This window comes from Pongo abelii, chromosome 21 (assembly GCF_028885655.2).
Source record: "Pongo abelii isolate AG06213 chromosome 21, NHGRI_mPonAbe1-v2.0_pri, whole genome shotgun sequence".
NCBI lineage: Eukaryota > Metazoa > Chordata > Mammalia > Primates > Hominidae > Pongo > Pongo abelii.
The window spans coordinates 47,868,892-47,893,662 of record NC_072006.2 but is presented as its reverse complement, the minus strand read 5'-3'; the positions used below and the strand labels follow the sequence as shown (position 1 = coordinate 47,893,662).

The following is a 24,771-nucleotide window of genomic DNA, read 5'->3' as shown; positions in this document are numbered from 1 at the left end:
GAGGAGCATCAAGCCCACAGGATAAGAGAAGAGCATTTGGGTTGGGAGACAATCGTTGAACACATTTTGGGGATGTGTTCGGAACACACTGCCACAGCACTCCCCAGGCCTGTCCTCTAGCTGCTTATCTCCCAGCTTTGAGCTAGAGCCCCCAAATTCTGCCCCTGGAGTGGCCTCCCCATTCCCCAGTGCCCTGCCCTGGCTGGCAACTCTGAATAAGCCGTGTCCTAGGGCTTGAGTATGGGAGAGAGTGGAAGCCTATGAACAGAGCATTACCATGAAGAAATCATTTGAAACTCAGGATTTGACTTGAACTGTTCTTCCCAAGCTTTTAAATTTCTAACACTGCTCTTTGACAAATGATTCTCATGACTTTAATTAACCACTCCATATGAACAACTCCACTCTTGAGACTGGACATCTTTTCTAAGCCTAAGTTAGGGATTTCCAGCCATTTACTAGTTATTTCCATCTGTATTAATTGCCATAGTCTCAACTGGACTCTTATGCTCCAAAACCACTCATCCTTCAGACTCCCCATCTTTTTTTTTTAAATAGAGTTTCCGTCTTGTTACCCAGGCTGGAGTGCAATGGCGTGATCTCGACTCACTGCAACCTCCACTTCCCGGGTTCAAGCAATTCTCCTGCCTCAGCCTCCCAAGTAGCTGGGATTACAGGCGCCCGCCACCACGCCCGGCTAATTTTTGTATTTTTAGTAGAGACGGGGTTTCACCATGTTGGCCAGGCTGGTCTAGAACTCTTGATCTTAGGTGATCTGCCCGTCTCGGCCTCCCAAATTGCTGGGATTACAGGCATGAGCCACCGTGCCTGGCCTAGACTCCCCATCTTTTAATAGCTACCCCCACTATCCCAGGAAATCAAGCCCCAAATCTTGCCAATCTAACTTTCAACACCCAGACCAAATGTGTTTCAAAATGCCACCTTTCCTATAATACCACCTTAGTCCACATCCTTATTATTTGCTCTTGGGGTTGTATCAAACTCTTCTCTAAATGACCATCCTTCTACCATTCCCATCTTTATAGAACCCACCAGCTAAACTATTCCCATTGTGCAGCAATGGGAATTGCTCCTCCCCTCTCCTCCCCTCCCCCTCCCCCTTTCCTCCCGCCTCCCCTCCCCTCCCCTCCCCTCCTCTCCTTTCTCTCCTCTCCTGTCCTCAGTGGCTCTGCAAGCTTCCATCTGGCTTTCAGAGTTCCCCAAAGCTGGTTCTCTGTGTATGTCAGTACACTGCTGTGCATTTCCATACACCAACTGCACCATACTGACAGGTGCAGTCTCTCCCATTGTCCCATGACAATACCCTCTAGCCTCCTTGGAACAGATGATTACATTTGGCCCTACATTATAACCCAAGACGATGATAGAACTGGGTGCTTCAGGAAGCCAGAGGAGAGGGAAGAAGCGTGGGTGGCCCATTCTGGAGTGCAGTGGTATGATCATAGCTACTGCAGCTTTCAACTCCTGGGCTCAAGGAATCCTCCCACCTCAGTCTCCCAAATACCTGGGACTACAGGTGTGTGCCACTATGCCTGGCTAATTTTCATTTTTGTAGAGATGGACTTTCACTTTTGTTCCCCAGGCTCAGCTTCTAAATCAGGAGTATCTAATCTTTTGGCTTCCCTGGGCAACATTGGAAGAATTGTCCTGGGTCACACAAAATACACTAACAATGGCTGATGAGCTAAAAAATAATAATAATGGCCGGGTGCGGTGGCTCACGCCTGTAATCCCAGCACTTTGGGAGGCCGAAGCAGGTGGATCACGAGGTCAGAAGATCAAGACCATCCTGGCTAACACGGTGAAACCTCGTCTCTATTAAAAATACAAAAAATTAGCCGGGCGTGGTGGTGGGCGCCTGTAGTCCCAGCTACTCGGGAGGCTGAGGCAGGAGAATGGCATGAACCCGGGAGGCGGAGTTTGCAGTGAGCCAAGATAGCGCCACTGCACTCCAGCCTGGGCGAAAGAGCGAGACTCCTTCTCAAAAAAAAAAAAATAATAATAATAATAATAATAAATAAATACATCTCTTATTTTTTTTTTTTCCTTGACACAGTCTTGCTCTGACACCCAGGCTGGAGTGCAGTTATGTGATCTTGGCTCACTGCAACTTCTGCCTCCCAGGTTCAATGATTTTCCCCACCTCAGCCTCCCAAGTAGCTGGGACTACAGGTATGAGCCACTATGCCTGACCATGTCTGGCTATTTTTTTTTTTTTTTTTTGAGACAGTCTTGCTCTGTCGCCCAGGCTGGAGTGCAGTGGTACAACCTCAGCTCACCGCAACCTCTGCCTCTGGGGTTCAAGCGACTGTCCTGCCCCAGCCTCCTGAGAAGCTGGGATTATAGGCCTGCACCACCACACCCGGGTAATTTTTGTATTTTTAGTAGACAGGTTTTCGCCATATTGGCCAGGCTTGTCTTGAACTCCTGACTTCAAGTGATTCATCCACCTCGGCCTCCCAAAGAACTGGGATTACAGGCATGAGCCACCGTACCAGGCCTCTACATCTGGCTAATTTTTGTATTTTTTGTAGGGACAGGGTTTCATCCTGTTGGCCAGGTTGTTCTCTATCTCCTGGCCTCAGGTGATCCACCCACCTTGGCCTCCCAAAGTGTTGGGATTACAAGCATGAGCCACTGCACCTGGCCTCATAATGTTTTAAGAGTTTACACATTTGTAGGCCGGGCGCCGGTGGCTCATGCTTGTAATCCCAGCACTTTGGGAGGCTGAGGCAGGCGGATCACGAGGTCAGGAGATCGAGACCACAGTGAAACCCCGTCTCTACTAAAAACACTAAAAATTAGCCGGGCGTGGTGGCAGGCGCCTGTAGTCCCAGCTACTCGGAGAGGCTGAGGCAGGAGAATGGCATGAACCCAGGAGGCGGAGCTTGCAGTAAGCCGAGATCGCACCAATGCACTCCAGCCTGGGTGACAGAGCGAGACTGTCTCAAAAAAAAAAAAAAAAAAAGTTTACAAATTTGTTTTAGGCCACATTCAAAGCTGTCCTGAGCTGCATGCAGCCCATGGGCTGCGTGTTGGACAAGCTTGCTCTACATGGTTGTGCCCTATGGGCAACTGGGAGATGAAGGGATGAGTGATCTATGTAAGGAAGTTATCTTATCTACTCTTTTATCTTTTTCTTTAGGTACAGTGGGGTAAACAGATTATGGGTTAAGTTTTGTATCCTTTTGTTTTTTTTTTGAGACAGAGTCTTGCTCTGACACCCAGGCTGGTATGCGGTGGTGCGATCTCAGTTTACTGCAACCTCCGCCTCCCAGGTTCAAGTGATTCTCCTGCCTCAGCCTCCCGAGTAGCTGGGACTACAGGCGTATGCCACCACGCCCGGCTAATTTTTTGTACTTTTAGTAGAGATGGGGTTTCACCGTGTTAGCCAGGATGGTCTTGATCTCCTGCCCTCGTGATCCACCCAACTCGGCCTCCCAAAGTGCTGGGATTACAGGCATAAGCCACTCCACCTAGCCTCCCATCCCCCCCTTTTTTTTTTTGAGACAGAGTCTCACTGTTACCCAGGCTGGAGTGTAGCGGCATGATCTCGGCTCACTGCAACCTCTGCTTCCCAGATTCAAGTGATTCTCCTGTCTCAGCCTCCCAAGTAGCTGGGATTACAGGCACATGCCACCACACCTGGCTAATTTTTGTATTTTTAGTAGAGACAGGTTTCACCATGTTGGCCAGGCTGGTCTTGAACTCCCGACCTCAAGTGATCCGCCTGCCTCGGCCTCCCAAAGTGCTGGGATTACATGAGTGAGCCACCGTGTCCAGCCAGTGTTGTATCCTTTCAACCGGTCCAGAAAGCTGTACAGTATTCACAACAAGCTTGAGAGTTAATTATGTCTTTGATAAAAGACTCAAATCCAGAACTGGGGTTGAAAAAAAAAATTCAATGAAAGACTGTTTCACAGGGTATAAAAAGACAGATGCAACCATACATTTAATTTTTAAAAATGGAATATATCTTACATAAGGATTTTGTGAAAAATCTTATACCTATCTGAGTATTACAGAAGATGCATATACCTTCCATAGCTCATGGAGGAAAGAGTGTATAAACAATTTTGATAAGGAGTTGAAAAACAATTTGAAAATAGTTTATAAAGAGAGAATCAGGAGGCAGAAAAAGCTTCAAGAGGCATGGTCTTCAGAAATTGTTCTGGAACGCTGTTTCACTTGTATCGATGTCATGTTCCTGGATGAGAGAATAAGACACAGAATTTTAGTATTTCAGTATAAAGCCTGAAATGTAAACTCTTCAGTGCTTTGGAATTTAGAGATTCTGAATCTTCATTAATTAGGACATATACATAATATCTGGCTTTAGGGCTGAATCCAACCCAAGGATCAAATTTTGATCCTTTTGCCCTACCAGGGCAGGGCTTGTGACCACTGCCCACCAACCACCATGATGAGTAACAAACAGAGTTGAAAGCACTGGTGCGAAGACCACACTAGACTTCTTACAATGGCCTTGGGTGCCTGTCCTAGCATGCCACCAGAGTGAGTACTGCTGGGAACCTACCTGACCTCCCATCCCATCATTCACTGCTGAGCAGCCACATCAAAACCCTCATCTCTGGGTTCCCTTCATGGATGGCACTTAGACCATGGTAACTGCCCATACACTTCTGTCTCCCACTACACAGAGCTCTGAAAGGCACAGCAAGGACCACACTCATCTTGTTCACTGCTATGGCCCCAGCCTCCAGCACCATGCTAGAGGTGGAGAGTAAAACACTGCCAAATGAGCATCTGGCACAGCCAGCTTCCTTCCAGGAGAGGCTCAGAACCTAATTGGTCTTTCCACTCAGCATCTGGAATCCTAAGCTTGAATTTTGCCTGCTTACATTAAACAACAAAACACTCTTTTTTTGCTGCAAAAGTGACACAGTCACTATAGAATTTTTTTTTTTTTTTTTTTTTTGAGACGAGTCTCGCTCTGTCGCCCAGGCTAGAGTGCAGTGGCGTGATCTCGGCTCACTGCAAGCTCTGCCTCCCGGGTTCATGCCATTGTCCTGCCCCAGCCTCCCGAGTAGCTGGGATGACAGGTGCCCGCCACCACGCATGGCTAATTTTTTTTTGTATTTGTAGTGGAGACGGGGTTTCACATGTTAGCCAGGATGGTCTCGATCTCCTGACCTCATGATCCTCCTGCCTCAGCCTCCCAAAGTGCTGGGATTACAGGCGTGAGCCACCGCATCTGGCCCACTATAGAAATTTTAATAAAGAAGGAAAATAAAAATTAAACACTATCTTTTTTTTTTTAAGACAGAGTCTCACTATATCACCCAGGATGGAGTGCAGTGGCACGATCACCGCTCACTGCAACCTCAACCTCCCCAGGCTCAGATGATCCTCCCACCTCAGCCTCCCAAGTAGCTGGAACTACAGGTGCACACCACCACACCTGGCTAATTTTTGTATTTTTTAATGGATGTGGAGTTTCTATTGCCCAGGCTGGACTAGAACTCCTGGGCTCAAATGATTCACCTACCTTGGCCCCCCAAAGTGCTGGGATTGCAAAGTGTGAACCACTGTGCCCAGCCCAAGGATAAATATCTTTTTTTTTGGAGGGGGACAGAGTCTTACTCTGTCACCCAGGCTGGAGTGCAGTGGCATGATCTCGGCTCACTGCAAACTCTGCCTCCCGGGTTCACGTCATTCTCCTGCCTCAGTCTCCTGAGTAGCTGGGACTACAGGCACCCGCCAACACACCCGGCTAATTTTTTGTATTTTTAGTAGAGACGGGGTTTCACTGTGTTAGCCAGTATGGTCTCGATCTCCTGACCTCGTGATTCACCTGCCTCGGCCTCCCAAAGTGCTGGGATTACAGGCTTGAGCCACTGCACCGGGCCCCAAGGATAAATATCTTTTATGTTTTTTTTTATTATGCGAAATAATTCTATGTGTGTATTGTGTGTATTCTGTAAAGAAAGTAGAATCTCTCTATATACTGTTCTTTAGTCTCTCCTCACCCCATATTTACTGTATCACGAATGTATTCCCAAGTCCTTAAACTTTTTTTTTTTTTATTTTGAGTCTTACTCTGTTGCCCAGGGTGGAGTACAGTGGTGCAATCTTGGCTCACTGCAACCTCCGCCTCCCAGGTTCAAGTGATTCTCTTGCCTCAGCCTCCTGAGTAACTGGGACTACAGGCACGGGCCACCACACCAAGCTAATTTTTTTATTTTTAGTAGAGATGGGGTTTCATTATGTTGGCCAGGCTGGTCTCGAATTCCTGACCTCAAGTGATCCGCCCACCTCAGCCTCCCAAAGTGTTGGGATTACAGACGTGAGCCACAGCGCCTGGCCCAAGTCCTTAAACATTTTTATTTTTATTTTTTATTTATTTTTTTGAGATGGAGTCTCACTCTGTCTCCCAGGCTGGAGTGCAATGGCACGTTCTCAGCTCACCACAACCTCCGCCTTCTGGGTTCAAGTGATTCATCTGCCTCAGCCTCCCGAGTGGCTGGGATTACAGGCACGCACCATGATGCCTGGCTAATTTTTGTATTTTTAGTGGAGAGGGGGTTTCACCATGTTGGTCAGGCTGGTCTTGAACTCCTGACCTCAGGTGATCTGCCTACCTCAGCCTCCCGAAGTGTTGGGATTACAGGCATGAGCCACTGTGCCCGGCCTCCACTTCTTTTATACCAAAGCACTTACCATTTTCTAGCATCCTGTGTGACTCACTTATGTTTACTGCTTATTGTCTATATCCTCCAGCTAGTATATAGGTTCCATAAGTACAGGGTTTATTGTCTGTTTTGTTCACCTAGTAGATGCTTAATAAATATTTACAGGCTGAATCAACGTCATAAAACATGGCAAGCACAGTCCATGGAAGATACCAGTACTGGAGGGGCTCCCACTACACTGTGTCTTGTAGGCTCTGTACCTGGTTCAATTTCTTGAACTCCACCACTTGGAAGAAGACGTGCTCAAGGATATGTTTGGCATCCTGTTGGTCCTTTGGTAGTTTACTGGTTACTCCAAGAATATCACCACACTTTCTGACATAAAATTCCAGGTCTTCTTCAGTACCTAAGACAGTTGGAGTAGTAGTTAGATTAATTCTTAACTTCTGCCCTTCCCAAAGTACAGACTTAGTGTGTTTCAGGTATGCCCTATCATGTTTCCACATTTCCTAAGATCACGCACCTCTTCCTAAAGTAATGTGACTACAGGATTTCAACACTGAAAAACTCTAGAGCTCTCTAATGTGCTGCTTTTATAATAAAAGCACTCCTAATCAGAATAAAACTGGACTGGTACTGGCTTTCCTATTCCTCAGATCTAGTATTCCTACGTTAGAAAGAACAGGTGCAACAGTAGGAAATCAAATTATCATTCCCTGAATGCAACAAAGATGACTATAGAAAAGCATATGGGTAATTAAAAATAGCATTTACTAAAACAATATTGTATCGGCTGGGCGTGGTGGCTCATGCCTGTAATCCCAGCACTTTGGAAGGCTGAAGCAGGTAGATCACTTGAGGTCAGGTGTTCAAGACCAGCCTGGCCAACATGGCAAAACCCCATCTCCACTAAAAATACAAAAATTAGCCGGATGTGGTGATGCAGGCCTGTAATCCCAGCTACTCAGGAGGCTGAGGCAGGAGAATCACCTGAACTGTGGAGATGGAGGTTGCAGTGAACAGAGATTGTGCCACTGCACTCCAGCCCGGGCAACAGAACAGACTCCATCTCAAACAAAACAAAAGAAAACAGCCGAGCGTGAAGGCTCATGCCTGTAATCCCAGCACTCTGGGAGGCCAAGGTGAGCGGATCACGAGGTCAGGAGTTTGAGGCCAGCCTGGCCAGCATGGTGAAACCCTGTCTCTACTAAAAATACAAAAAAATTAGCTGGGCATGGTTGTGTGCACCTGTAATCCCAGCTACTCGGGAGGCTGAGGTAGGAGAATTGCTTAACCCTGGGAGGCGGAGGTTGCAGTGAGCTGAGATCACGCCACTGCACTCCAGCCTGGGGGACAGAGCAAGACTCCGTCTCAAAAACAAAACAAGGCTGGGCGTGGTGGCTTACGTCTGTAATCCCAGCACTTTGGGAGGCTGAGGCAGGTGGATCATCTAAGGCCGGGAGTTCGAGACCAGCCTGACCAACATGGAGAAACCCTGTCTCTACTAAAAATACAAAATTAGCCGGGCGTGGTGGTGCATGCCTATAATCCCAGCTACTCAGGAAGGCTGAGGCAGGAGAATTGCTTGAACCCAGGAGGCAGAGGTTGCGGTGAGCTGAGGCTGTGGTGAGCCAAGATCGTGCCACTGCACTCCAGCCTGGGCAACAAGAGGAAAACTAGGTCTCAAAACAAAACAAAACAAAACCCCCAAAAACAAACAATATTATAGAAAGAAAATTAAGGAAAAAAATCACCCATAATTCCACCAACAACATAGCTCTGTGAAGCTATCCTCTGGAGCCCTACGTGTAGGATAGACAGCCATTACTGCACTTCTCACATTATACTGTAATTTCTTTCTTCCTTTTTTTTTTTTTTTTTTTTTTGAGACAAGGTTTGGCTCTATCACCCAGGCTGGAGTGCAGTGGCATGATTTCAGCTCACTGCAACTTTCGCCTCCTGGGCTCAAACCATCATCCCACCTCAGCCTCCCAAGTAGGTTGGACTACAGGTGTGTACCACCACGCCTGGCTGATTTTTTGTATTGAGACGGGGTTTCACCATGTCGCCCAAGCTGGTCTCGAACTCATGAGCTCCAGCAATCCACCTGCTTTGGCCTCCCAAAGTGCTGGGCTTATAGGCGTGAGCCACTGTGCCCGGCTGTAATTTATTTATTCTCCCTCTGATTTGCATTTTAAGTTTTGATAGAAATGTATGTTTTTTACTAAGACATTCAAACCCACAGCTGTATCAATGTTTCATCCTAGTTCTACTGCCACCAACTACCTAGAATTATTATTGCTATGTATGCTTCTGTGTGTAAATGTAAGTTTTCACAAAAATGGGATCAAACTAGAATAGTTTTCTAAGTTGACTTCATCATTTAATGATGTATTATGGACGTTCCGTATCAAAGTTTATGCCCTGCATTTTTTTTCTTTTCTTTTTTTTTTTTTCAGACGGAGTCCCACTCTGTCACCCAGGCTGGAGTACAGTGGCGTGATCTTGGCCTACTGCAACCTCCACCTCCCGAATTCAAGCAATTCTCCTGCCTCAGCCTCCCAAGCAGCTGGGATTACAGGCACCCGCCACACGCCTGGCTAATTTTTTTTTTTTTTATTTTTAGTAGAGACAGGGTTTTACCATCTTGGCCAGGCTGGTCTCAAACTCTTGACCTTGTGATCCACCCGCCTTGGCCTCCCAAAGTGCTGGGATTACAGGCATGAGCCACTGCGCCTGGCCTTTTCTTTTCTGAGACAGGGTCTCGCTCTGTCAACCAGGCTGGAGTGCAGTGGCACAATCTTAGCTCACTGCAGCCTTGACTTCCTAGGCTCAAGCAATCCTCCCACCTGGGCCTCCTGAGTAGCTGGTACTACAGGAGTGAGCCACCATGCCCGGCTAATTTTGTTTATTTTTCTATAGAGAAGAGGTCTCACAGTGTTGCCCAGGCTGGTCTCAAGTGATCCTCTTGCCTCAGCCTCCTAAAGTGCTGTGATTATAGGTGTGAGCCATTGCACCCAGGCTACATTTTTCTTTTAACAGGTATGTAATATTCTATTTTGTTTCTATTTATTTATTTTTCAGAAACAGGGTCCTCTGTCACCCAGGCTGGAGTGCAAGGTGTATCATAGCTCACTGCAGCCTCCAACTCTTGGGCCCAAGTGATCCTCCCACCTCAACCTTCCAAGTAGCTAGGAATATAGAAATGCGTCACCACACCTGGCTACTTAAAAAATTTTTTTTTTTTTAGACGGAGTTTCGCTCTTGTTGCCCAGGCTGGAGTGCAAAGGCACGATCTCGGCTCACCACAATTTCCAACTCCTGGGTTCAAGCGATTCTCCTGCCTCAGCCTCCCGAGTAGCTGGGATTACAGGCATGCGCCACCACACCCAGCTAATTTTGTATTTTTAGTAGAGAAGGGGTTTCTCCATGTTGGTCAGGCTGGTCTTGAACTCCCAACCTCTGGTGATCTGCCCACCTTGGCCTCCCAATGTGCCGGGATTACAGGCATGAGCCACTGCACCCAGCCTTTTTTTTTGTTTTTTGAGACAAGGTCTCATTATTGTCCAAGCTGGTCTGAAATCCCGGCCTCAACTGATCTTCCTGCCTTGGCTTTTCGAAGTGCTGAGATTATAGGCATGATCCACTGTGCTCACGCAATTTTTTTTTTTTTTTTTTGTAGAGATGGGGTCTATGTCACCCAGGCTTATTTCATACTCTTTTTAACCAGTCCCCCTAATGATGGATAGACCATTAGACTGTTTCCAATTTTTTGAATGCTATAATTAATATCTATATCTTTTTTGTTTTGCATTTCTACAAGGATTTCCATAGGACAGTTGCTAGAAACAGAAATGCCAAGTCAAAGCTTCTGCTTCTTCACTGTTCTGTGATTCCTCCTGGACTCATCACTATGTCCTGCTCATTTTTGACTGCCCAGGACCCACAGCAATGCCTGCCACAGAAGAGAGATGCAGTAAAGGTCTTCGTTTACACTGAACTGTTTCCATTTTGCTTACTTCTTTCTGGGCTTTGGGCACATACAGATGTTGCTGACATAGCTGGTATCCTCTTGTACATACAGTTTTATATCTTGCTTTCTTCATTCAGGATTCTCTCTTAAATTCTGTCTGTATCATATGTGTCATTCCCTAGCCTTTGTGAACCTCTTTTATAATGACTACATATTCTCCTACCAAATGATTGTGACGCAGTTTAAGGCCATTACTCTGCTAGTGGACATTAAAGCTATTCCCAAATTTATAGTTTTTTTCTATTTTTAAAAATTGTTATTTTTTAAAAATATTTTTTTAGAGACAGGGTCTTGCTACGTTGCCCAGACTGGTCTTAAATTCCTAAGTTCAAGCGATCCTCCTACCTCAGCCTCCCGAATTTATTGTATTTTTAAAATAAATAGTGTAGAAGTTGGCTGGACGCGGTGGCTCACGCCTGTAATCCCAGCACTTTGGGAGGCTGAGGCAGGTGGATCACCTGAGGTCTGGAGTTTTAGACCAGCTTGGCCAACACAGTAAAACCCCATCTCTACTAAAAACACAAAAATTAGCCATGCATGGTGGTGGGCACCTGTAATCCCAGCTACTTGGGAGGCTGAGGCAGGAGAATCGCTTGAACTCAGGAGGCAGAGGTTACAGCCAGCTGAGATGGCACTATTGCACCCAAGGCTGGGTGACAAGAGTGAAACTTTGTCTCAAAAAAATATATATAATCTCCTTAGATTAGACTCCCAGGAGTGGGGTCACTGCCTCAAAGTGGATCGTTAATTTTATGCCTCTGAGCATATATGTGCAGACGCATTTGCTGTGTTGGAGGCAATTCATGTCAGGAGCAGCCCCAGACCAAAAGTCAGGAGGACCACTCACCGTGGAGCTGGGTGGCCTGGGGCCTCATTTCTTCATCTACATGTCATGGTGGGCACACTTGGCTCTCTCTCAGATCTTGTCCAGTTTGAAGTCTCTATGATTCTTTGGGCCCTACTCAATTTCCTTATTTAGCTGCTCCTATGACCACTGACTGAGATTTGCTAAGTGGCAGCCAGGGTCAAGATTAATTCTATGGTCTCTCAATAGGTCAGAACTAAGGACTCACAGGGATCAAAGCTGAAACCTTTGGCTTTCTGCTTGGCACTATGTTCTAATTCACTGAACTAAATAGCCTCGAGAAGAACAACCAACATTATTTACATGACATAAATAAGAATGGTAAGTTTATACTCCTATTCATATTTTGTTTTCCCTAAACAAACTCTAAGCTTTCTCTCATAGCAATTCTCAGAAATTCATGATTAAATAAAACTCATAAGAGAAAACAAAGTTTAAAAGTTGGCCAAACTTAGGCCGGGCGTGGTGGCTCATGCCTGTAATCCCAGCACTCTGGGAGGCCGAGGCGGGCGGATCACCTGAGGTCAGGGGTCTGAGACCAGCCTGACCAATATGATGAAACCCCGTCTCTACCAAAAATACAAAAATTAGCCGGGCGTGGTGGCACATGCCCATAATCCCAGCTACTCAGGAGGCTGAGACAGGAGAATCGCTTGACCTGGGAGGCGGAGGTTGCAGTGAGCCAAGATCGCACCACTGCACTCCAGCCTGGGCAACAAGAGTGAAACTCCGTCTCAAAAAAAAAAAAGTTGGCCAAACTTACACTTATTGGTAATCTGAGCCAGCCGTGCCTTCTCAGAGGAGAACGTTTCATCTAAATCAAATAGCTCCAGAGGAGGTGGTGGTAACTCCCGGAAACTGGGAGGAAAAACCTAAAAGGAAATAAAGTCATCATTTAGAAATGAGGGAGGATAAGGTAAAGGAAATAAAGTCTCTCTAGAAAGAGCTTGTCCAAAGTCATAACTAACAGTGATGAGACACAAGGAGAATAAGGAAGTTCACATCCTTAATTCTTCAGTTGGGAACCACACCACATGGAAACCCCTACAGAACAGTAACTCGGCTCTTCCCTGAGGATGAAATACCGAAACTCCCATCACCTCGTCTACCCTCACCCATTAGACCCATACCAAGAAAGATTATTAGCCCACTGTAAACAACCAAGTAGAACCAGCTCTAATTACCACTAAACTGACCAAGCTGACATACCAATGCTAATTAACTCAGAACGATGACACAAAGCTTGGGGCTTAGGTTTGTGTTGAACATTTGATTGTACAACTTGTTTCTCATTTAATCATAAGTATTTAGGGATGGAAGTTATTTGGAGAACCAGATGCAGATTAATGTAGAAAGTATTGAACCTGGAGTCACATTTTGTAGGTATGAACCAATGGTATGTGGGTAAATGTTTAACTACTTTCAAAACAAAACAAAACTGAAGGCCTGTTTTGTAGCATTTACCATTTTCCGTAATGTAAATCCTCTCACCATGGCCAATTTCAAGCTACCAAGCAAGATCAAGCCAACTGGCTCATAACATTTCAGAATGTGGTGAGACAAGGTAATTTTAAAGGCAAGTTGAGTGAATTTTGGACTGAAATGTTGAAAAATAACCTATTTACACACATAACCATAACTATCCCCTGGGCTGTGAGAATTATGCTATGAATCAGGCCCTGACACCTGGAATGGCAGTACAAAGTTTTCTTCCTTTTTATCCAAGAAATCTCATATATGCCCTCCAACCCCACAAGATGGGAATAGGAAATGTTTAACAGCCAGAAGGCTCCACATCCTTGATTCCTCAATTTGGAAGCATACCACATGGAAGTCTCTATAGAACATTAACAAATGTGGTGTCCATGCATGTTTAGAGACAGAGCACTATGACTCCACAAGGAGTGCCACGAATGGCACATGGAAGGGACCACGGCGAAGGCCTGCTGACAAGATAAGGGCAACAGTGGAGCTCTACAGTGGGGCTCTGCAGTGGGATCCCCCAAGCACACCTACTCACCGCAGGCTGAAGGGTTGGCAGCGGCGTCTCAAACTGAGGCTGGATGAGCTGGAGTGGTTCATGTTTCACATTTAGCTGCTCGTGAGCCCTGTGTTCATAATCAAACAAAAAAGCAGGGATCAAGACACCATAGCACAGCATGTCTAACTGACCACACTGTGTTGTTCTCCATGAAATACAGTGGTTCAGTACTATTTTTAGAAATACCATTGGACCCAGCAATCCCATTACTGGGTATATACCCAAAGGAATATAAATCATTGTATTATAAAGACACATGCATGCATATGTTCACTGCAGCACTATTCACAATAGCAAAGACATGGAATCAACCCAAATGCCCATCAGTGATAGACTGGATAAAGAAAATGTGGTGCATACCATGAATACTACGCAGCCATAAAAAAGAATGAGATTGGCTGGGCGCAGTGGCTCACCCCTATAATCTTAGCACTTTGGGAGGCCGAGGTGGGTGGATCACCTGAGGTCAAGACTTCGAAACCAGCCTGGCCAACATAGTGAAACCTTGTCTATACTAAAAATACAGAAATTAACCGGGTGTGGTGGCTGGTGCCTATAATCCCAGCTACTCAGGAGGCTGAGGCAGGAAAATCGCTTGAACCAAGGAGGCGGAGGTTGCAGTGAGCAGAGATCGTGCGATTGCACTCCAGCCTGGGCAAGAGAGCAAAAATTCTGTCTCAAAAAAAAAAGAAAGAAAAAGAAGAAAAAAAAAAAAGAATGAGATCATGTCCTTTGCCAGGGACATGGATGGCGCTAGAGGCCATTATCCTAGCAAACTCACACAGGAAGAGAAAACCAAATACCACGTGTCCTTTTTTTTTTCCTCTCTTTTTTGGAGACAGAGTCTTGCTCTGTCACCTAGTCTGGAGTGCAGTGGTGCGATCTCGGCTCACTGCAACCTCTGCCTGCCAGGTTCAAGCGATTCTCCTGCCTAAGCCTCCCAAGTAGCTGGGATTACAGGCACGCGCCACCACACCCAGCTAATTTTTGTATTTTTAGTAGAGATGGGGTTTCACCATGTTGGTCAGGCTGGTCTTGAACTCCTGACCTCGTGATCCACCCGCCTCAGTCTCCCAAAGTGCTGAGATTACAGGCATGAGCCACCGCACCCAGCCTACCACATGTCCTTATAAGTGGGAGCTAAATGATGAGAGCACATAGACACATAGGGGAGAATACACACTGGGACCTATAGAAGGTTGGAGGGTAGGAGGAGGGAGAGGATCGGGAAAAATAACTAATGGATACTAGGCTTAATGCATGGGTGATGAAATAATCTGTACAACAAACCCCCATGACACAAGTTTACCTAGGTAACAAATCTGTACTTGTACCCCTGAACTTAAAAGTTAAAAAAAAAAAAAACCTCATAAAATAATATCAATGTTACTTAATCAACTCTCTAAATAGAATATGCCTTCTAACTTACATAGATTACATAGTTAAATCTTTTTTCATTTTAGATCAGAATATGTTAACGTATTTCAATGGGATTTCAATGAAATATTTTAATGGGATTTAATTTCATGGCAGTTAGTCTAGTTTCTGTCTGTTTCAGATACTCATGTAGATATGTAGTGTTTCACTTTCTTTGGTGACTGGTTGAAATTTTGAATTTTTTTCTTTGATTTAGTGTAAAGGTTTGAGATTTCCTCTTCCAAAATAATAATACCTATATTAATTCCAACTTTGAAATTTGAATTTATTCTTCCCATATCACTCATATGCATCCATATGTTTAAAGTATTATGTGCTTTATCTTTTTTCTTCTTCTTCTATTTTTTAATTTTTTTCATTTATGCACAAAAAACCACAATCTAAACACTTACTTTGAGATAAATTTTGACTCTGTCACCCAGGCTGGAGTGCAGTGGTACGATCATAGCTCATTTTAATCTTGAACTGCTGGACTCTAGCTAGCAATCATCCTACCTCAGCCTCCTGAGTAGCCAGGACTACGAGCGAGTGTGCACCACCATGCCTTGCTAATTTTTAAAAAAAATTTTAGTAGGGACAAGGGCTCACTATGTTGCCCAGGCTGGTCTCGAACCCCTGGCCTCAAGAGGTCCTCCTGTTTCAGCTTCCCAAAGTGATGGAATTACATGCGTGAGCCACCGCACCCAACCTTTTCTTTTTAAATCAGTTTCTGGTATTGAGATTTGTCCAAAGATGGAAATTGATTTCCTGGGAATGAGGGTCTTCCTCACTCTACAGCTACTTCAATCTTAAATTTTCTTTTGATTGGTATTAACTGCTCACCTAAGGCAGCCAAATTCTCTTTTATTTATTTTTTTGAGACAGAGTCTCACTCTGTTGCCCAGGCTGGAGTGCAGTGGTGCGATCTCAGCTCACTGCAACCTCTGCCTCCCGGGTTCAAGCGATGCTCCTGCCTCAACCTCCCGAGTAGCTAGGACTACAAACGCGTGCCACCATGCCTAGCAAAGTTTTGTATTTTTAGTAGAGATGGGGTTTCACCATGTTGGACAGGCTGGTCTCGAACTCTGACCTCGTGATCCACCCGCCTCAGCCTTCCAAAGTGCTGGGATTACAGGTGTGAGCCACTGTGCCCAGCCCCAAATTCTGTCTTAATCATAGTGGAGTACAAATAATAGTCAATACATGATTTGAAAGATAAATAATTTTGACCTTTTTTTTTTGAGATGGAGTTTCGCTCTTGTGGCCCAGGCTGGAGGACAATGGCGCGATCTCTGCTCACTGCAACCTCCGCCTTCCGGGTTCAAGCGATTCTCCTGCCTCAGCCTCCCAAGTAGCTGGGATTACAGGCATGCACCACCACGCCCGTATAATTTTGTATTTTTAGTAGAGACGGGGTTTCTCTATGTTGGTCAGGCTGGTCTCTAACTCCCGACCTCAGGTGATCCGCCCACCTCGGCCTCCCAAAGTGCTGGGATTGACAGGCGTGAGCCACCAAGCCCGGCCAATTTTGACTTTTAAAAAGTTAAAGCTATGAATACAATAAAGTCCAAATTAAAAAGAGACAAAAGACAAAATGTGTTATAAATAATGTAATGATCCTTTCAGGAATCTTCTCTACCGTATCATACATTACTCATTGAGAACTGAAAAGAAACATTTCTTTCAAGTTTCATATCAGGTTTCTCCTAAATAAGCTTTTTGTTTTTGCCTGATGGACACAGTGAATCTTGCAACTCCTGTGTTTTTTTTTATTTCTTTTCATCATTAAGAGATAGGAGTCAAATCTGATATCTGTTTCTGGCAAGTAAACAGATCTGTATGATATGCACTTCTGTGTGCTCATTCAACAAATAATTACTGAATATCTACTATGTACCAGGCAGTTCTACACATGAGGAGTACAGCAACAGTAAAAGAAGATGCCAAGGCAGGCCATCACGGAACTTACATTGTAGGGGGAGGGGAGACACACACTAAACAAAAAAACTAGTAAGATGTCAGGAACTGGCCGAGTGCGGGGGCTTATGCCTGTAATCCCAGCACTTTGGGAGGCTGAGGTGGGTGGATCACCTGAGGTCAGGAGTTGGAGGCCAGCCTGGCCAACATGGTGAAACACCATCTCTATTAAAAATACAAAAATTAGTTGGGCGTGGTGGCGTGTGCCTGTAATCCCAGCTACTCGGGAGGATGAGGCAGGAGAATTGCTTGAACCTGGGAGGCGGAGGTTGCAGTAAACCGAGACCGCACCACTGCACTCTAGCCTGGGAGACAGAGCAAGACTCTGTCTCAGAAAAAGAAAAAAAAAAAAAGATGTCAGGAACTGATAAGTATTAAGAAGACAAATAGGCTGGGCACAGTGGCTCACGCCTGTAATCCCAGCACTCTGGGATGCCGAGGCAGGCAGATCACCTGGGGTTAGGAGTTCAAGACCAGTCTGACCAACAGGGAGAAACCCCGTCTCTACTAAAAATACAAAATTAGCCAGGTGTGGTGGCGCATGCCTGTAATCCCAGCTACTCAGGAGGCTGAGGCAGGAGAATCGCTTGAACCCGGGAGGCAGCTGTTGTGGTGAGCGGAGATCGTGCCATTGCACTCCAGCCCGGGAAACAAGAGCGAAACTCCATCTTAAAAAAAAAAAAAAAAAGACAAATCAGAGGAGAAAGAGACAGGGAAGGGGCAGGAGCAGGGAGTGTGGCTTGTCAGAGGAGCCCTGAGTGAGGGAGGGGGGAAGTCATGCAGTTATCTTCAAAAGTGTCCCTGGCAGAGGCAAGAGCAAGAACAGGCAGAAGGGTGCCCGGCATTTTCACAGAATAGCAGGCCAGCCAGAGTGACTCCAGCAGAGGATCAGTGTTAGGAGCAAGCCTACAGAGCTGAGCTCATCTTACCCCTGCATTATTTTTCTATTGTGGCTTCTCCTTTGCCTTCATTCTCTCAAACATTCATGTTATCCTTTTGCATTGTATGCAATTTTTTAAGCTGGCTAAACTTTTCTGGGGAAGAGGCAAAGTAAAATATCGTCATCCAGTTTAAATTGTACATGTATTTGTGGCCCTTCAAAGTTAAGCTAGAAAACCAAATGCCAATGAGTGGACAAAGATCATGGCAGCTTTTTTCTATGAGTGAGGTCTGTGACTGCAGAAAGATGAGCTCACTGCTGTCACCTCCTCCACTATTTCCAGGTGCTTGGGGAGAATCTTTCCTAGCACTGAGCAGCAGATCTCCACAGAAGGAAGAGAAATAACTTTTATCAAGCACCTGCTATATGCCATGTATTATGCCAACCCTGTGTTAGGCACTTAAACTTATTTCATTTAATCCTCAATACAACTGTGGAAAGTGGGATAATCTCTTATAGAAGAAACTGAGGTACAGGAATGATAAACAGTAGCTTCCCAAAGTCATATGGTTAAGATGGGACAAAGGCAAGATCAGAACTCAGACGTAGCCAATCTCTGCCAACCAGAATCTTTACTTTGGTCTGCCCCAAAATCAAAAGTGATTAGGGGCAGTTTTAAACTAAAATTCTTACTACCTGCTCACAAAGAATCCTGCTGCTGAGTCCTAGCCTCGGCTATCCCAGCTGTGAATTTATTTCCGCTTTCTGTCCCCAGAGAGAGCTGACTGTGCTGGAGCAAAGGCTTTGTCCCATTAAGTCTTCCCTTCCTCCACTCTGCTCACCACCTGCCCTAATTATCCTCCTACCATTAGCCAACATGGCTTGATGGGAACTGGGTAAGGGACTGGAGAAACTCATCTTAAAACCAAGGGAAGAACAGACGCAAAAGCTAAATATACATCTGTGAAATGGAGCTGAACTAGATCTTTCGGGAATGGCCTGACCTCTGGCACTGCGTTTTCACCACTCCATGTTTCAAGCCGCAGCCCATCAGACCATGAACTCTAAGGGCAGGGACTCCACACCATCTGCCTCTACCTCATACTCCGCAGGCATTGATAAACACCCAATGGACAAATGAAATTACTTCAGAGCAACACCCTGTAGTTGACATAAATATTTAAAGCCTAACTGAATTTTAACTCAGAAAAGATAAACTATTGAAAGATGTTACTAGCAAATAAAAATATCTGAGCTTACCACATAGACACCAGAAGCCAGTAACTACTGGCCTCTGCTGTGGTATGTAAGACAAATACAAGAGTTGTCTAAGTCTCTGAAACATCCACTATTTGACTCTGCTGACACTAAGATAGTAGGCAGTTCCAATTAATCCTTCATTTAACACTGAAGAGTTATCATAATGATCTGGTTTAAACATATCAGGGGAGAATTAGGCCAAAACAGCAGAAGCTGGTCAGACTGCAATTGGCTAGCAGAGTGGTCAGATGTATCTTTTTTTATTCTTAGAAAAGCCCTGAGCTGCAGAGGAGGAAGAGAACACCAGAGCTCAAAACCAAGCAAGTTAAGAGCCAAACATGCAGCCAGGAGCTACAGGATTTGTGACCGGGCTGTCACCTGTGGAAGGGGTGATGCAGATGTCACGCCCTGGTAGCTCTGGAGGCTTTGGTCCTGCTGTTTCTTAAAAGCACTCTCACCTCCTACAGTAACACATTTTCAGATAATTTCTTCCAAGATTCAGAGTTAAAATTGCCTGGCTTCAAATTCAGGTCCCAATGAAAACTAGTTGTGTGATTTTGAGCAAATCACTTAATTTCTCTGTGCCTCAGCGTCCTCAGATGTAAAATGGAAATAACAACCTCACTGTGGTTGTTACATGATAATGCAAAGTACATAAACGTTAGTTGTTATTAATATTGAAGGAAGGGGAGATGAGAGGGGAGCTAAGGACAATTGTTAGTCAGGGCTTGATTAGTAGCTGTTTAACTTAGAGCAAATTGTCCCAAGCCTCAGCTTCTTAGAAGTTAACTATGGAGCTATGCTCTACTTTTCAGAATTGTTGTAAACAGTAAATGTGGTAGTATTTGCAGGCTCTTGGAAGAAAGTGGGGGTTCATTGTCTGTAAAACTTAAGTTGGGGCCGGGCTCGGTGGCTCACGCCTGTAATCCCAGCACTTTGGGAGGCCGAGGCGGGCGGATCACAAGGTCAGGAGATCTAGACCATCCTGGCTAACACAGTGAAACCCTGTCTCTACTAAAAATACAAAACATTAGCTGGGTGTGGTGGCAGGCGCCTGTAGTCCCAGCTACTCGGGAGGCTGAGGCAGAAGAATGGTGTGAACCGGAGAGGCGGAGCTTGCAGTGAGTTGAGATCACGCCACTGCACTCCAGCCTGGGTGACAGGGCAAGACTCCATCTCAAAAAAACAAAACAAAACAAAACAAAAAAACAAAAACGTACAACAGAGCTTTTGGATATGATGTATAAGGTTTTACAAAATAAGCTAATTAAAACCACAATTATAGCAGTTACTGTTTATACTAAAACATGCAACTAAATAATTCCTGGGCATTTACAAAAGATATTGCCCCTTCCTCTTTATACCACTTGCTTGACAAAATCACAATGGTTAAATCCATGTCTGGGCCCACTCTGCCTGCAGCTACACAGCTAAACAAGTTTGGAGGAAAACATACCACTCTACTGGTTTGTAGAACTTTAGATCCAAAACCTCTAACCTCCAGGGGGATTGGCAAATCCTTCTACAGAAACCTTGTCTACTTCCCTCTCCCACTCCCCTAGAGGCCTAATATATATGCCTTCTCTCCTAAATCTCCACTATCTCTTTGGCAATTTTTTTTTTTTTGAGATGGAGTCTCGCTCTGTCTGTTGCCCAGGCTGGAATGCAGTGGCGCGATCTCGGCTCACTGCAACCTCCAATTCCCAGGTTCAAGAGATTCTTCTGCCTCAGCCTCCTGAGTAGCTGGGACTACAGGCGCGCACCACCAAGCTCGGCTGATTTTTGTGTTTTTAGTAGACACGGGGTTTCACCATACTGGCCAGGCTGGTCTCAAACTGCTGACCTCGTGATCCGCTCGCTTCAGCCTCCCAAAGTGCTGGGATTACAGGCGTGAGCCATCATGTCCGGCTTCTTTGGTAATTTTTAACTGATGATCTTGTTTCCTATTTCATCAAAAGGAACTGAAGCCCTGAGAACTTCCACAATCTTCAATCAACAATTTTTCTCATCCATCAGAGTCTGCACCCATGTTTCCCATCTGTTACCAACTGAATGATCCATGCTCCTGTCTAAAAGCTAAGACTGGGCCAGGCGTGGTGGCTCATGCCTGTAATCTCAGCACTTTGGGAGGCTGAGGCGGGTGGATCACTTGAAGTCAGGAGTTTGAGACCAGTCTGACCAACATGGTGAAACCCCGTCTCTACTAAAAATATAACAATTAGCCAGGTGTGGTGGTGCACGCCTGTAGTCCCAGCTACTAGGGAGGCTGAGAGGTAGGAGGATCACTTGAACCTGAGAGGTGGAGGTTGCAGTGAGCCGAGATCGTGCCACTGCACTCCAGCCTGGGTAAAGAGTGAGACTGTATCTCAAAAAAAAAAAAAACAAAAAAACAACAACTCTCTCTCTCTCTCTCTATATATATATATATATGACATAATAAAAATAAAAGCGAAGGCCAGGCTGGGAATGGTGGCTCACATCTATAATCCAACACTTTGGGAGGCCAACGTGGGAGGACTGTTTGAGCCCGGGAGTTCCAGACCAGCCTGGGCAACAGTGAAACCTGTCTTAAAAAAAAAGAAAAAGAGCTAAGACCACTTACCAAACCCCCTTTCCCATTGTCTCTTGCTTACTCTCATGTTTCACGCCAGGCATTTTCCTCGCTCTCTCCTACATTATCCATTTTTCTCTCTACTGGAACATTCCCACCAGTATAAAAATATCCTGTGACTTCTTCCATCCAAAAAACACCTTCTTGACCTTACTTCCTCCAGCTAGTTACTGACCCTGGCCCTTGCCCCTGCTCTGTTCCTCTCTGTAGCAAATACCTTAAAAGAGCTATCTATATTTGCTATGTCCAATTCTCTCTTAAACCAATTTCAAATAAGCTTTCACCCTCACCATGTCATAAAAAAGACCCTGTCTAGATCACCAGTGACCTCCATGTTGCTAAATCCAATGATAAATTCTCAACCCTCATTTTTTATGACCCATCAGAAGTATCTGACACAGCTGATTACCCTTTCCATCTTGACAGACTTTCTTTGCTTGGCTCTCAGAATACCATGCACTTGATTTTCTTCATCTCACACTGGCTGCTGCTTTTCCATCTCTTCTTTTGGCTTTTCTACTTCTTCCTTTCCTCTTTTTTTTTTCTGAGATGGAGTCTTGCTCTGTTGCCCAGGCTGGAGTCCAGTGGTGTGTTCTTGGCTCACTGCAACTTCTGCCTCCCAGGTTCAGGTGACTCTCCTGCCTTACCCTCCCAAGTAGCTGGGACTACAGGCATGTGCCGCCATGCCTAGCTATTTTTTTTCTGTTTTTAGTAGTGATGGGGTTTCACCATGTTGGCCAGGCTGGTCTCAAACTCCTGGCCTCAAGTGATCCACCCACCTCGGCCTCCCAAAGTGCTGGGATTACAGGCATGAGTCACCATGCCCAGCTGGCTTTTCTGTTTCTTCCTAAATTCTAAACTCTGGGGTGCCCCAGGGCTCAATAGATGGTCCTTTTTTCTTCTCTATCAACACTTATAACACTTTGTGAGCTCATCCAGTCACATGGCTTTACATACTATCTACCATATTTCATCAAATCTAAGAATCCACCATAATTTATGGTCCATTGAAAGAAAAAAATGCTAGTTAAACTAATACATCATCTATTGTTAATAAAGATTCATCCTGAAAAACAGAAAAAAAAGGAAAAGAAAGAAAAAAAGGCAAAAAATAAGAAAAAAGATTCATCCTGATTTTATAGATTTGAAAATAGGAACAGGTGCTGTGGCTCATGCCTTTAATCCCAGCACTTTGGGAGGCCGAGGTAGGTGGATCACCTGAGGTTAGGAGTTCGAGACCAGCCTGGCCAACATGGTGAAACCCCGATTCTACTAAAAATACAAAAATAGCTGGGCATGGTGGTGCTACTCAGGAGGCTCAGGCAGGAGAACTGCTTGAGCCTGGGAGACAGAGGTTGCAGTGAGCAGAGACTGCGACACTGCACTCCAGCTTGGGCAAAAACAGTGAAATTCTGTCTCCAAAAAAAAAAAAAAAAGGAAAAGATGTATGCTTTAGATGAAATACAGATGTGCCCCCAAACTCCCAAATTAAATGTGTAGCTCAGATATCTCTTCTGACCACCAGGTTAACATATAAAACTGCTACTAAACATCACCTGGATACCTAATTGACATCTCAACTCCATATACCTCAAACTGAACTTCTGCTCTTCCTGCAAAATCTACTCGCAGTCTTTCTCAACTCAGTTATTGCTTTTTTTTTTTTTTTTGAGACAAGATCTGTCTCTGTTGACCAGGCTGGAGTGGGTCACTGCAGCCTTAACCTTTGGGGCTCAAGCAATCCTCCCACTTCAGCCTCCCAAGTAACTCATGCCTGAGTTACTGTGACAGGCCCTGCCTCCATTCTTGCTCCTTGATGTTCGGGATATAAGGAAGTCATTATGCCATACCTCTGCTCAGAACTCTCAGTGCCTCCTCTTTTCACCCAGAGTGAAAGCCAAGGAAGTCCTTACAGAGGCAAACAAGTAGGCCAGGCCTGATCTCCCACCATTCTCACCCCTACTCACTCTGCAGTGGCCTTGTTGCTCTTCCTTGAATGTATCAGGCATTTCTCCGTCTTGTGGTCTTAGGACTGGCTGTTTCCTCTGCCCAGAATACTCTTCCCTCAGATAGCCGTAAGGCTAAATTCTTTACCTCCTTCAGGTTTTTCCTCAAATATCACCTTTTCAATAAAGCCATCCTGATTACCCTATTTTTTTTTTTTTGAGATGGGAGTCTTCCTCTGTCGCCCAGGCTGGAGTGCAATGGTGCAATCTCGACTCACCACAATCTCTGCCTCCCGGGTTCAAACGATTCTCCTGCCTCAGCCTTTGAGTAGCTGGGATTACAGGCGCCCGCCACTGTGCCCAGTTAATTTTTGTATTTTTAGTAGAGACGGGGTTTCGCCATGTTGACCAGGCTGGTCTCGAACTCCTGACCTCGCGATCTTCCCATCTTGGCCCCCCAAAGTGCTAGGATTACAGGTGTGAGCCACCACGCCTGGCCTGATCACCCTATTAAAAATGCAATGTGCCTGGCACTCCCCTTCCCCAGTACTCTGCTTGACGTATGTAATCATCTTCTAACATATTCTTTAATTTACATCACACATATAGAAATGTCTTGATGCCTGTCTGTTTTGCTAGATAATAAACTTCAAAAGGGCAAAGATTTTCATTATTGAGGTCCCTGAAGCATCCCAAGATCCTGGAACAGTAGTTGTGCCACAAATACTTGCTGAGTGGATGTATAAGCAAGGCACAGGGAGAATGGCAACATGCTAATTTCACAAACATCCCCCAAATGCTCAGGATATGCTGGGCTCTGGGTCTTAGGCAATGAGGATTCCAGGTTGATAAGACATGGCTCTTGCTCTCCGGATACACGGGGGTGAGAAAGGAAGACAAGCTAAACAATTTTCTCCCTGAGCGAAATTCAGGTTAGAAACAGTGAAGATGAGCCCTGGCTCCTTTCTGAACCCCTCTGCTTCTGTGTCATTTCCTCCTCCTTTGCCTTCAGGATGCTGCCCGCTGTCCTGTACTTTTAACTGCTTTTCCCCAGCTTCTGTCTTTGGC

The 24,771-nt window shown here is 45.3% G+C and overlaps 1 protein-coding gene across 3 annotated transcripts in view; it reads right to left on the bottom strand.

Annotated features, from left to right (window-relative positions):
• Positions 1-3,936: 3,936 nt before the first annotated feature.
• Positions 3,937-24,771, bottom strand: part of IFT52 (intraflagellar transport 52) — a 52,687-nt gene continuing 31,852 nt past the window's right edge. For all 3 annotated transcript variants that reach the window (XM_024239061.3, XM_054541790.2, XM_054541791.2), the window contains 4 exons: positions 13,593-13,680; positions 12,336-12,444; positions 6,935-7,080; positions 3,937-4,228 (listed from right to left, as the gene is read on the bottom strand). In XM_024239061.3, the coding sequence (XP_024094829.1) occupies positions 4,181-4,228; positions 6,935-7,080; positions 12,336-12,444; positions 13,593-13,680 (391 nt within the window). In that variant the 3' untranslated portion in view covers positions 3,937-4,180. The remainder of the gene's footprint in view (positions 4,229-6,934; positions 7,081-12,335; positions 12,445-13,592; positions 13,681-24,771) is intronic.